At 36.6% G+C, this 13,939-nt stretch overlaps 1 protein-coding gene across 3 annotated transcripts in view; it reads right to left on the reverse strand.

The window, feature by feature from the left end:
* Positions 1 to 841: 841 nt before the first annotated feature.
* The window catches only part of LOC142337833 (uncharacterized), a 116,631-nt gene continuing 103,533 nt past the window's right edge, over positions 842 to 13,939 (reverse strand). For all 3 annotated transcript variants that reach the window (XM_075387366.1, XM_075387364.1, XM_075387365.1), the window contains 4 exons: positions 13,160 to 13,696; positions 8,348 to 8,450; positions 7,813 to 7,937; positions 842 to 2,442 (listed from right to left, as the gene is read on the reverse strand). In XM_075387366.1, the coding sequence (XP_075243481.1) occupies positions 2,146 to 2,442; positions 7,813 to 7,937; positions 8,348 to 8,450; positions 13,160 to 13,696 (1,062 nt within the window). In that variant the 3' untranslated portion in view covers positions 842 to 2,145. The remainder of the gene's footprint in view (positions 2,443 to 7,812; positions 7,938 to 8,347; positions 8,451 to 13,159; positions 13,697 to 13,939) is intronic.

The raw sequence follows: 13,939 nt of genomic DNA on the forward strand, positions 1-13,939 counted from the left end.
GATTTTAATGCCGTGTGGGCTTCACTGGCTTCCCCCGTTTTTGAGGAAGAAAAGGCAAATGGCAAGACAAAAAAGGCCGATCAGAGATTGCCAAGCGTCGCGAAATTGTCAAAAGCCAAGCAGGACAGATAATTGCAGTGAACTAAACAATTAAACATAAGAAGCTCAAATTTTAGCTTCTTTATATTGTATTAAAAACATGCAGTCTTCTCTTACCGTTTTATGTGTCCACCATTGCCATGGTCGAGTTGGCTAAACAGCGCGCAAGAGCACACTCCATGTCTCCAAACTATCAAGTTGTGAAGTACCAACTCTGTCAGAGATCAGGAGTTAGGATTTAATTATGCATACTCGTAAAATTTCCTGTATTTTTTTAAATCTCACAAAACAGTAGAGAGCCTATTATTTGTACAATCAAACCAATGTATCATGTAGCTGACATCCTTTTCGGTTTGAAATCCAGACTCTGCAAACATGTGACGTCAGCTATTATATGTAAGTGAAGGAACAGAAATCGAATTGGTCTCAAGAATATATTGTGCTCCATCTAAGGCACAAAAAGAGATCAAGGTCACCCACTTATGTCACGCTGATTTCTCTTCAGAGAATGGCAAGGCCCGTTGTGGTTGTCGTAGCTGGCTTAAGTTCAGGGAGGATGTTTTCTAGGATAATCGGGTCTAAAAAGACCAAAAATTCTGCAAAGAACTTCTGCTATTCCTTCCGTTTTAGTTGAAATGTAGTTGAAATTTTTCCGGAGATCGAGTTAATAATTACAAAAATTGCACTGGTGAAAATAAACCTCAAATTTTGAAATTCGAAACGCTCGACTTCTAATGAGAAATTAAAGCGTTGAAAAATTTATTCAAAATATACAGCAAATCTTGATAGCAATTTGGTTTTAAACAAAACAGAAGATAAATCTAAGCAAGAGTCGAAAGAAAGTGAACAACAAGGCCAACAGCAGCAAAGCATCGATTGGATGATAATAACTTGAAACTTCACAAGACAACAGGAGGAGGAGGAGGAAGAGGTCAAAGGTCAGGAACAAACACAGCATGTTGTGGTCAAGGTTTTGTTTTATTTAATTAAATAGTCGTTAAAGAGAATTAAATTACAAAACTATTTCACTAGACTCATTTATGAGGTAAACTGCGCGAATGTCCATGTAGCCGAAAGTACCGGTCTTATTGTTAAGCCTTGATCAAACTCAGGTCAAATCAATGCCATGACATATTTTCCTGACGAAGGTGTCTAGATGCATTAATCAGTTTGATCAAACCAACTGATGTACTTTCTGCCAAGTGTAACAATTGTTTAGTGTGCTTGTCAATCGGCAAATAATGATTATAATGCTCTTATACTTAGGTGTCGCACACCAATTTTTTCAATGATCAAATTTATTCGATTTTTTTGAAAAAAAAAAACTGAAGCTTGAGTATCTGTTATATATAGAAATAACTAATGGCAGCTATTCTATTTCGTTTGAATATTTAATCTAACAAAGCTATCTTCTATTCAAGTATACTAAACTTTCTAACTCTTCATTCTTTGCCTATTGATGTTAAGAAATTGATTTGCAATTTAGTTTATGGGGATTTACAGTGCTTAAAAAGATGTAGGTACATGTTATAATGGCAGCTGCCATTTAAGAAAAAGAGGACACTACTCATTAACTAATCTACAGTTTAACTTTAATCTTCTGTCTTTCTAGCTGCATTCTTCAAAATTCTCAAAAGCAGTATCATTTCGAAAGCGAACGTGCCAAATAAAAACGTCTAAATCTTTGGTTGTTTTGTCCACCATTGGGCTGTCTTCCTAAAACTCGCATCCCATCATTTGTTTTTGTCGCTTTTGGAAAATTTAGCAATAAATCTTTTAATGCCGTGGAATCTGGAATCATCATCGTTGATCTCAATTCCCCTTTCACAACGCGAGTATGACGAAGACTTCCTCATTTGTAAACAAATAAAGACGTGAGTGATAATTCTGTGTAAAAGCTAAAAATGGGCAAAATTGTTTCTCTGCTGCCGCTTTGATGCAACGACAGGTACCCCAGTGCAAGATTCCCTAGCGCACAGTAATTAAATGTCTTCTCGAAAAATTTCAACGCAGGTACAAAAAAATCGGACACGATCAATGGCAACGTCAGGATGCCACACCATGGCTTACTAATCCCGCATTGTTGTTCACATGTATTGACTTCCTATTGTTGTCAGGTATCGACTTCTTCCGACCACCAAACTTTAATAACCTGGGAGGTCCCCTTTTCCTGCGTGCAACATCTTCTCTGTAATGGTGTAATTCTCGCATTCTTGTGTTGAATCGTGACGTGCTATCTAATAGGTGTCCTTGTTGTAGGAAACGGCTGAACAGGATTGTGGATGTAAACTGCCTTAAGAAGGGACGGAGATCTTTGGAACGTGACTGTATGTAGTTGTTACGCTAAAACAGTTCGAAGTTCCTCATTTTTCAAATAGTTGAAGCAGATTCTCCTATTAAGAACATAACCGACTGAGGATAGACAAATAGATACGTGCTAATCAACATGTAATCACGGCAATGATCTTAAAAGTCGAGCGATAAATGACAACGCAATTAATCTCCACAAATAATTTAAGCTCTCCTAATCAATATTAAAAAAACCTTGTATCTGATGAAATAAAACTGGAGAGGCGAGTCCCTCAAGGTAGAGTATTAGTACCCCTTATATTATATCACAATATAAATAATTGATATGCCTAGCCAAAATAACAAACATAGCCGGCAGATAGCCGGAAAATAACCGCTGTCGACGCGCTAGACGCACATCGGGATTGAGACAGAAAAAGAAAAAAGATTGAAAATGAGAAAAATTTTTCATAAGATTCAAATATTGTTCTAATTCAGTTTGCAGTTTCAGTTGGAGTCTAAACCAATACTTACTTCAGCTTCTAAACTTTTCTCTCTACTTTAAAATTAGATTAAAAAATTTCACGCCGCAAAACCACTCGCATTTTCACTACACTTCCTGTTTCGGCGTGACCGAAATCACTACTCCAGTTTGACTTCACAAATCATAAACATAGCCGGAAGAATTCCGGAACCGACTCGAAGTGAAAATCCAATTAAACGCCATCCAACTACTTATCCGACAAAACATGCCTACGCTTACTTATGATTATCTTGAAACAGAACCATAAAACGAAAAACTAGAAACAGGAAAATCAAATCTGTCAAAAATGATTAAAAATCTGATTAAAATTTGTTATAAATTGGGATCCCAAAATAACTATTTCTGCTCAAATTACTTCACCAAAACAACTAGTACCTACTGAAACCACAGAATCCAAAAAAATCCCTTCAGCCAATAGGGCATCCAGATGCTCCCAGAACAATAGACAAGTCAAAAATGGCCCAGAAACTCGTTTAAAAACGGGAAAAAATGAAAAACTGCAAAAAAATAAGAAAAATAGTTTCAATTTTCGCCATTTTTTGTCATATTTCTCAGCAAAACAAATGCTTCATATCCACAAAACTGTAACCAATTGTTATCTAAAAAATGCACAAGTCATAGGTGTCTTTTCAATACCCATTTGAGGCAGTAAAACAAAACAATCGTCAAATCATCGAAAAAAAGTTGCCCAAAAATCAGCAAAATACATGAAAAACCTCTGAATTAGCAGAAAACTCACATGAATTTCCAGAAACCTTCAAACCACTGCCAAATTCACCCTAAAATTAAAACAAAATCATATCAAAACCTCTTAACCAAAAAAATTTAAAAAAAACTGCTTTAAAGTGCCGCACGTGAACAAAAAACTTCGCTCGATTAGAATATTTTTTTCACACCTCAATTTCTCGCTCTCTAGAAAACAGCGATATGAACAAAAACCACTCTTTTCGCTCCGCTTTTCACTTTTGTTCAGCACCAAAATCACTCCAAATTTTTTCACGCGTTTCATTTCCCGCTTCAAAAATCACTCTAATAAAATTGATTAAAAAAAGGACTTCTCCAATACTCCTCTTCGAGTCGTAAAAATGTATGATCAGATCTTAAAAAAAGACAGCGCCCCAATACAATTCAAATTCTTTGAATTGTAAAAAGGAGAGCACATAAATAATAGCCGTTTGAGAGGCTGACGGCGGCTAATAATTATACAAATCATTCAATACGCATATGATACCGTCGTATTACCATCAAGGGAAGACTTTGAAAAAAAACGAGAAGTGATTGCTTTGCTGGGTTTGCACAAAAAACTACGACTTGTCTACTATGTTTGGAATTCTAACATATATCGCTTCTAATCTAATTTGAATAGAATGAAATAACTGATATGCACTACCGAGTTGCATATCACTGATACATTTGTAATTTGTTTTCTTTGAATTAACGAAAGGGAGATGAATAAGTAATCCGCGTGAATAAATGAAAATCAAAAATAGCGTGAGACGGCGAAACAACACATCTACGGCTCAAGACAGTTCTACGGCTCAAAAGAGAAGACCCAGTGCTTTTGAAATTAATAAAAATTAACAAATTAAGTCAGACGTCTAAAAAATCGAGCAACTTGAGGCAACTAAAACACGTTCCTTGATATTTCTTCTGAGTTATTTCGCCTAAAGTCCGCAAATTAGCTGAAAAACCTTAAAAATTTTCTTAAAAAAATTGTCGTAATTACCAGTAACTTTTAGAACACTAGAAAACATCCCAAAACCATTACAATAGTCCATTCAAAACTTTTAAACAAAAAAGGTATAAAAAAATGAATTGTAAAAAAGGAGAGCGCCCAAATTAAAGCTGCGATTACTTGGATCAACAAAAAATAGTGACTACCGACGGACGGGTTTCTCTCGAACGGCTTTTAGTATTATCGTTTTTAGAAGTCAGCTTAAATCACTCAAAAAACCACACAATTTTCTGGACATTTTTTTTAAAAAAAAGAGTGCGCAAAAATGACTTAATATTATTGCTTCAAAATTAGTTCGAGAGCAATTAAAAAGCTGCTACTCTTTAAACGACTTTAAATTCCATCCTTATCGAAAAAATAAACGCCCGATTGCAACAGCAGCGAAATAGACTTGCGTGCCGTGGAATAAAGGTAGCAACAGATCAGAAATAAGTTTGTATGAAAAGTTATCGACACCGCTTACAAAAATATAAACTGACTAACGTCGGAATAATTGCTCGAATGACAGGCGGCGCAATTTAATTCAGGGACACTGTAGCCTCGATATACTTTTCGGGTACTTCCCATTATAGCCCCCAGATTAGTGGTCAGATAACCTATACCCCCATAATGAGAATTATACAATAGGAGAGCTTAAAATTCGGGTCTTTCTCATTATAGCCCCCCATGAAAATATAGCCCCCCATTATGGTATATTTACCATGATTGAGGTGGGGGGGGGGGGCTATACGTTATCTGACCACTAAGCTGGGGGGTTATAATGGGAAAGACCCAATTCATGGGGTGGCTATAATGGCAAAGTCCCGATTTTTCTTTATGGGTGCAATAACATCAGCCGACGGCAGGATTCGAACACCCACCTCCTGAGTCCGCTTCCGTCACCTCGACGGAGGTGTTAACCACTCGGCTATCAGCAACTTGTCATCGAGTCTCTAACAATCAGTTTTGTTTGAACAAAAAACTTTTCGTAGTGAGAGCAATTGAAATCACTAAAAATCAAGAATTGCGTAAAAAAGTCACTTAAGAAAAACGCAAAATGCTCAAGCAAAAAATTTTCCATAAAAAAGACACACACGTTTACAATAATTGCTTCTCATTCGAGAGCAATTAAAAAAAACTCAGCGTAAATTACGCAGGAATTCTTAAAATTCCCTCCACAGAAGCCGAATTTATTAGGGACATTCATCACACAAACAGGTTTCTTTGACTTTCAACTAATTCAAATTAAACTTGAGTTTTAAAGTGAAGAATGACGCATGATCAAAATCTAAGCACGCAAATGATTTAAAAGATCTTGATTTTAGTGAGAGAAAGGAGTAATTCAGAAAATTTGACTTGATCAAATGTGAACTGACCAAAATTGTCAGATAACCAAACAAGAAACCAGGGGTCTTTCCCATTATATCCCCCAGCTTAGTGGTCAGATAACCTATAACCCCCATCATAGTAATTATACCATAATGGGGGGTTATAATTTCATGGGGGACTATAATGGGAAAGACCCGAAACCAGAAATACCGCAATATAGCTACGCTCAGCTTTCAGCATTGCAGCTATAATCAATTAAAAAATACTAATGTCTTTCAAGTAATGAGCTTTACGAAAATCAAGTTTCAGTGGTTTCAACTCAGATTCAATTAGAGATTTCATTCACAATTTACAATTAAAAATATGGCGTGAGAGCCGATGACAATTTTATTGAGTTAAGTACTATATGCGGAAAAAGTTACCACACGATTGATCTTAAGACTCAAACAAAGAGTAACAAATGGCACTACGCAGGCAAATTCAGCTGCTGGGATGCCAGTTAAAGAACAGTTCCTTGACTTCAGCGCTTCATCAAATAATCGCACAAAATTTGACTTCTGAGCTTTATCATATAATCACAAAAAATGACGAAGACAACGATTTTTAAAACTCTACATTGCTATCACTTTGCGACTGTAGTGTGAATAAAAATTTTGAAAATTAGACCAAGAAAAGTAAGAGAAAAACAAACTGATTTCTCAATCTGCTCCTGACCTAAGCTTTGTTCTTAGGAGCTGGCCTTAATAAACCTTCAATTAGATTGAAACATCCTCATTCCACCTTGAATCCTAAAATTAAGTACTCAAAGTTGTTTTTAGAGCGATGAATGAAACACAATTTGATTGGGGTCAGACATGCGCAACCGAACAAGTATTTAATTGGATAACAAATCCCCCATCAGCTCAGTAGAAAAATTGCAAGACCGACTAAACAAAAGCTGACTGAACTGATTGTGACGTCACAGTTCTCAGCTCAGCTATCGTTGTAGCAACTATTAAGACATCGCAAAAAATGGTTGTTATCTATAAATATTCTTCTTTGTAAAAAAAAAATTCAGAAGTCATTATTCCAACGCTGCGAATGACTAATAAAATTTTCACGCTGACAACAAAAATATTCAAACATAACCGACTAACGTCGGGCGAATTGCTCTCAAACAACCGGCAAGCGGTTGGCTTTGACAGTAGCTAGCCATACTTTGAGACTAGTGAGATGAAAGGCTTTAAGAGCACTTAATGCCGCTGAGCGCTACCTGTTTATCCCGTTTCTGAGGACGAAAAATCAAATGGGTCAGACGAAAAATCGGTCAAGCGAAAAATCACATAAAAAAGACCGACAGGACAATATAATTGCTACAAACTTTGTTTGAGAGCAATTAAAAAAGCAGTTGACACGGTCCTTCACTTTCTCTTTTAGGTCATTATGACGCTTGAACGAACTAATTATGGTTAAATAATCTATGGAAAACCAATTCTCGTTGTAGAATATTTAACAAACCATGACAATTGTAAAAATTTTTTGGAGCTATACAAAATCAATTCGTACAGAAATGAGTAGAAAAACCGGATCACCTTAACTCCTCTTTCAATCAGAAAGCACTACAAACCAATACATAACAGATTGATTTGATAGAACAGCTACTTGAGGCTCCACAAGTTTTAAGGCCTCTAAGCCTTGATATTTTTTAATGTTCTATTCTACGATGGTAAACCAGGGTATTTATATCCAAGACCTGGTGTAGCACAAAAACAAAGCAATCGGACGCTCAAAATTTTTCTCATTGGCAGAGAAGATGAATGTAATGATTGACACATTTATCGTAAAAACCAACTATTACATCAAATTTGGGCGATTGTGGGTCAGTGGGGTCTGTGGTGACGTATCCCTCGATCTTGTAAAGTATTTGGACCAGAAAGTGGAGGAAGCACTCCGAAATGTACTCTGCTGTGCTGCCACTTGTTGCTAAACAAAAAAAATAAAACTTCATCGACAAAACATTATCAAATGTTGTCAAAACAAATAACATAACCGGCTAACGTCGGGAAAACATATTGTCAAAACAAATAACATAACCGGCTAACGTCGGGAAAATTGCTCTCAAACGACTGGCGAGCGGTTGCCTTCACTCAGGAAGCCTAGCTTAATTGAGTTGGTGGGGGGAGGGGGGCCGCGCGTGCCGGATTGGGTTACGGGTGTAATAGTTGGGGGTGTACTACGTGCAGTAAGGGGAGTAGGGTGATGGCTCAAACTCTAACAATCACCCTTCACACAATGGTTTTATGTTTCAACTTTTTCGATGAATCGCATACTCAAGAGACTAGTAAGGCGGAGGCTCTAACTTTGTCTGAGAGCAATTAACTAATCTAACATACCACTGTCGACTGTTGGATTTTTGAGCAAATCTTTCCTGTCGAACAAGAGCTTCTTGATTGAATTGAAATTCCTCTCAGGCAGAAGTTTCTTCTCATCGCCGACCTTAACACACCATTTGATTCAAATAACTACGTATTCCTAAAATTCATTAACCAAGCAAATATCATTATACAGGTTTCTTTAGTATCTACTAACTTCATCTGAGATCAAAAATTTGGCATAAATGCAGGTTTCCGTACCCCACCAGAAAGGCTGAAGACAGGTTTTCTTCATTAATTTTATGTGATGTATCGAGATTTCAATAGGGCACTCAAGTTTGGAACACAAGACTTGGAACTCAAGCTAGAACTACTATATAAAACATAGCAGGCTAATTGTCAAAAATAGCCGCCGTTGACCCGCTTAATGCACATCGGGATTGAAACGGGAAAAGAAAAATAAAAGATGGAAATTGACAGAATTTTTCTGTCATTTTTTTATTTGGTGTGCAAATTCTGCATATTCGGTTAGATTCTAAAATTACGCTTAATTCAGCTTCTAAACTAAAGGCTATTAAGCATAAAACTAAAGCCAGATAGCAATCACTTTAATGAACTTCGATTACCTAATGTACTATCACTTAATGACCGGGCTTTATACCGTTTATCCCGTTGCTTTTGATTTTGCTCTTTTTGACTTTGACCGTATTCACTACATTGCGTAATTCAATGCGTGAAAGCATTTAAAACCCATTAAGTTGAAACAGTGAGTAAAGTCAAGCGTGAAAATTGTGACTCAAGTAAAACGAAAAACGCGATCAAAAGTTAAAGCGAATTAAAAAACAAAACAAAACAAGTCCTGACCTATAATTCAAAATTTTCATTGACTAAACAAAAAAAACTAGACCTAGAAGGGATTATGAATGGATTGGAAAACAATCTAGAAAAAAGTCCGCATGTGGACAAAAACCAGTAGCGAGAAAGCTAATTTTTGTTCAAACATCGTTTTCTCACTCGACTTTTAAATTCGATTACAAACATTGCACGCCACAAAACCCCTCGATTTTTCGCACCATTTCTTGTTCGTTAGCAAAATCACTACTCCAATTCGACTTCAAAAAATCATGGAATTGTGCAAACAGATCTTAAAAACACATAGCTGGAAAAAAACTCAATCTCAAGAACTGAATTAACTAATGATCTGAAAGCCCATGACCCTATATGCGCAAAAACACAAAAAAACAAACAATTTGAAGATTTGTTTCCTAGATCTAGTGTTTTAACAATAACTAATATTAACATCAAATTGTGAGAATACTGACTACTCATCATTAGATTGAGAACAAAATACCACAACCTTGTGAGAATTGATGAAAAACAAGCAGGAGACACATTACAAAAACCATTTTCGAAAATAAACTTTTTGAAAGTCGGTGGCCTCAAACAAAGAAAAACCATAATTACATACCAAAACCGTAACCAAGGCAAAGCATAAAACCTTAGCACTCTTAAAATGCCTTTTAGCAGTTGTAAAGCCAGAAAGATACAATATAACTACCAAAAAGGCATGAACAACAAATTCACCTGATCGATTCGAAAAAAAACGGTATATCAGTCAAGAAAAATTACCAGAATTATTTTTTTTAAATTTGGTTTGCAAATTCTGCATATTCGGTTAGATTCTAAAATTACAGATAATTAAGCTTTCAAACTAAAAGCTATTAAGCATAAAGCTAATGCCAGCTAGCAATCCTTTTAATGAACTTGGATAACCTAATGCACTATAACTTAATGACCGTGATTGATCGGTTCATCCCGTTTCTTTTGATTTGCTTTTTTGACTTTGACCGTATTCACTACATTGCGTAATTCAATGCGTGAAAGCATTGAAAACCCATTAAGTTGAAACTGAGTGAAGTATGTCAGAAGTCAAGCGTGAAATTTGTGACTTATGTAAAACGAAAAACGTGATCAAAAGGCAAAGCGAACAAAAAAACATAGCAGTACAAGTCCTGAAGAACAATTCAAAGAATTTTCAATCACTAAACAAAAGACTATACCCAGAATGGACTATGAGGGAATTGGAAATCCATTAAAAAAAAAGTTCAAAAAAATTTAATAAAAAAAATTAGACTTAAAAGCCACATGTGATTAAAAAAACCAATAACGAGAAAGGGATATTTGGTTCAAACAAAAAACTAGAATGAACTATGAATGGGAAAACCCATTAACAAAAAAATATCCGATCCAAAAAATCCAAAAATAGCCGGCAGAAAGTAATTTGGAGCCTCGAAATACACAGCGACAGACACGGCTAAGAATCAAAGATTTCGAGTCAGCCTTAGCATTCAAAGGTCGACCAAAGATCTAAAAGCAATGGCGACGCAATACAGACCTCAGACATTGAATAACTGCGCTCTGATGCAAATAGTTTAAATTTTTCCACGGTTCACACCGTCAAGTAATTACAACACTTAATAACTGCTAATTTCTAAATGTGGTCTGTGTCTAAAATGTGCAACATTTGTGTTATGACATCAATTAGAGTAATTTGATTGTCCAATTTGCAGTGAGAGTTATATCCCACCCCCACATCCGCGGTCAGTCAAATGATGACAATTAATCAAAGCAATCCACGACATTTCTATAAAGCAAGCGCTCGCTGTATTGCCAGAGATAGCCAAATTTGGATCAAAATTTAAACACTATCCACCCCCAAAAATTTAACTCCAATTTCCATGAAACTAAAGATGGAGCTGCATTGAGCAGAGAGCAATTCAAATTCTTACTTCTCCGACTGTTGAACTATTTCAGAGAACCTTTGCTTGAAGCTTTCCGATATCATACTGTGATTCATGAATTCGTTACTTCGACTCGGAGTTGAAACAAGTTAACGTGGCAATTGACAATGTTAACGTTTATCAACTTCAGCTGGCCTCTTTATAGAGTTTCTGGTTAAACATTTGATTAATTCTGGAAGAAGAGTTACCTCAATTATAGTCAAAAGCACCAGATCAGTTTGTCCTGTTAAAACTTATCGCTTATTCTAACTTGCATTTTCTTCGTTAAATAATTCGCAAAGCGTTGCAGGAGAGGAACAGTCCTGAAAAAATTATGCAAACGAAAGATATGACAATCAAACTCATCACCACAAGAGTTTTTGAAATTTAACAACTAATATGCCATCATCTAAAACATGGCCGGCAGATTGCCGGAATAGCTGCGAAAGAATAGACCTGCGAGCCACATAATAGAGATAAACAGATACAGATCTATATTGAAAAAAATCTACGCCACTCAAAAAACTAAGTAAAAAACATTCAGCGATAAATTAATAAAGCTTGTTAAAATTCATTCCGCAGAAGCCTCTTATTAGGGACCTTTACTGCACAAATGAGTTCCTTTGACCTTAAACAAATTCAAACTAAACTTAAGTTTTAAAGTGGGAAAGTCATTTTATTGAGTGAGGTAAGTCACGTATGATCAAAATCTAATCACGCAAATAACCTAAAAACTTTTGCTAAAGCGAGTAAGAAATGACGTCACGCGCGCAAATGCCGTTAGTTAGAGGAAGAAGTCATTCAGAAAATTTGACTTTTTCAGCTTTGCTGTGTGAACAAATAAAACGAAAGAGCGTCAGACGACGAAACAAAAAAAACCAAGAGCACCGCAATATAGCTACGCTCAGCTTACAGCTTCGCAGCTATAAAAAACAGTAGAACAAAGTGAAATTGCCGCATGTGAAAAAATCACTAGCAAGAAAGCGAACTCTTGTTCAAACACCGTTTTCTCACTCTACTTTAAAATTAGAATGAAATTCACGCCGCAAAACCACCGCTTTTTGACTCCACTTCCTGTTTTGGCGTTACCAAAATCACTACTCAATTTGACTTCAAAAATCATGAAAATGTGTGAACAGATCTTAAAAGACAGCTCCCCAATACAATTCAAATTCTTTGAGTTGTAAAAAAGGAGAGCGCCTAAATAATAGTCGTTGAGAGGCTGACAGCGGTTATTAATCAAACTTTCTTTACTGATGTTGAAGTAATATTAAAACATACCCGGCAGATTGCCGGAAAATAGCCGCCGTTGATTCCAATAAGCATGATTGGGATTGAACGAATAGAATATTTTAAAAAAAAAGATTTTTGCACAAAAATATGTTTTAGTCCGATTTATTTTGATTATCGTAGTTGAACATACTTCTGTTTCTTAGAGAGAGGCTACAGGGGCTACTATCAACACCAATAAGCATTAGAGGTGGTAACTAAGACTTATAGGAACGACGTTCAAATAGCGGGCATCTAAAATTGGGCTTTATGGGTTTATCCCGTTTCTATCTCTGACTTCAATTTTTTATACCGACTCTGTTCATTTTGAATTGCTTTGCTTAGCAACTGATGTTCAAATTCACTTTTAGCAGAATGAGAGAAGAGAGAAACTAGCCTAGAGAAGTCAAAAAGATTTCACGCAAAATGTCGAAAAAGCGGCAAAATGGTAAAGCGAAAAAAAGTTTGACGAATTAAAAAAAATACGAGCGCAATAATAGCCGGCTGAGAAGATGGGGGCGTCTATTGATAAATAATGACTTCAATTTTGAACCGAATTGTTGCTCATACAATTTTAACTGTTTCTTTTAAACTGAAAGCCTTCTTTTAAGTGCTCACATCAAAAAAATTCCCAAAAAAAACAAAACAAACCGTCTAATGTCAGACGAATTTCTCTCGAACGCCTGGCGAAGCCAGCAATTTAGTAGGGGGCTTAGCTAGAGAATCTTTTATGGTGCAAAAACTCCTGGCTGGGGAGGGGTTCGAACCCGCGACTCGAACTCACCGATTTCAGGAAGAATCCTCGGTTGTCCAAATCCACAATCAACACCTGATCAAACTCGGACAGATCTGGCCTTTCATTCCACTTTGACGAAATCAGAGACCCAATCAAAAAGGGCGTGGGGCACATGGCCAAGTCACAGCCTAGGGTCTGTCCCGTCATTGGAACAAATACGTGTTCCCACGTGAACGGATACAAAAGTGCGTGAAGGGCCATAGAACACGATGACAACACATTAAGTTTATTACTCCACAGCCACACTTTTCGCTCTAGCAGCAACGATGCGAAAATCATGACTAAAGACTTGGCATCGAGGTATAGAGGCAGGCAAAGTAGGTTAACATGTTCGTAAGGCGAGTTCATTGTTGCTCTCGAAATAGCCAGGTGGCTTTCTCCTGGTTTCATACCGGGATGTTGAATGTAGAAGGGGTATTTTACTCGGATGCTCTGACCAGGGGAGGGGACTATGCACTCGTAGAGTGACTGTAGGAAAGTGAAAATGTGGATCTCTTTCTTGAGAGTTTTCAACTCTGTGCAGATCTGAAAAACACAAAACAGTACATTCTCTTGAAGTTTCGGTTTCGAAATAAATCAATTCACATTTTTCTTAGACTCCTGAACTTAGAACTGTTATCGAGCACAAATTTGAGTTTTAAAAAAGTTTCTTAGCTGGGGTCAGCCGGGGATTGCACTTTGGGCCTCTCGCACACAAAAAATCTGCCCCGAACATGAATGTCTGTCTAAATTTGCCATAGATAGAGGAGTTAACATATAAATTGAACC

The sequence above is a fragment of the Convolutriloba macropyga genome, chromosome 4 (genome assembly GCF_964194025.1).
Source record: "Convolutriloba macropyga chromosome 4, txConMacr16.3, whole genome shotgun sequence".
Lineage (NCBI taxonomy): Eukaryota > Metazoa > Xenacoelomorpha > Acoela > Convolutidae > Convolutriloba > Convolutriloba macropyga.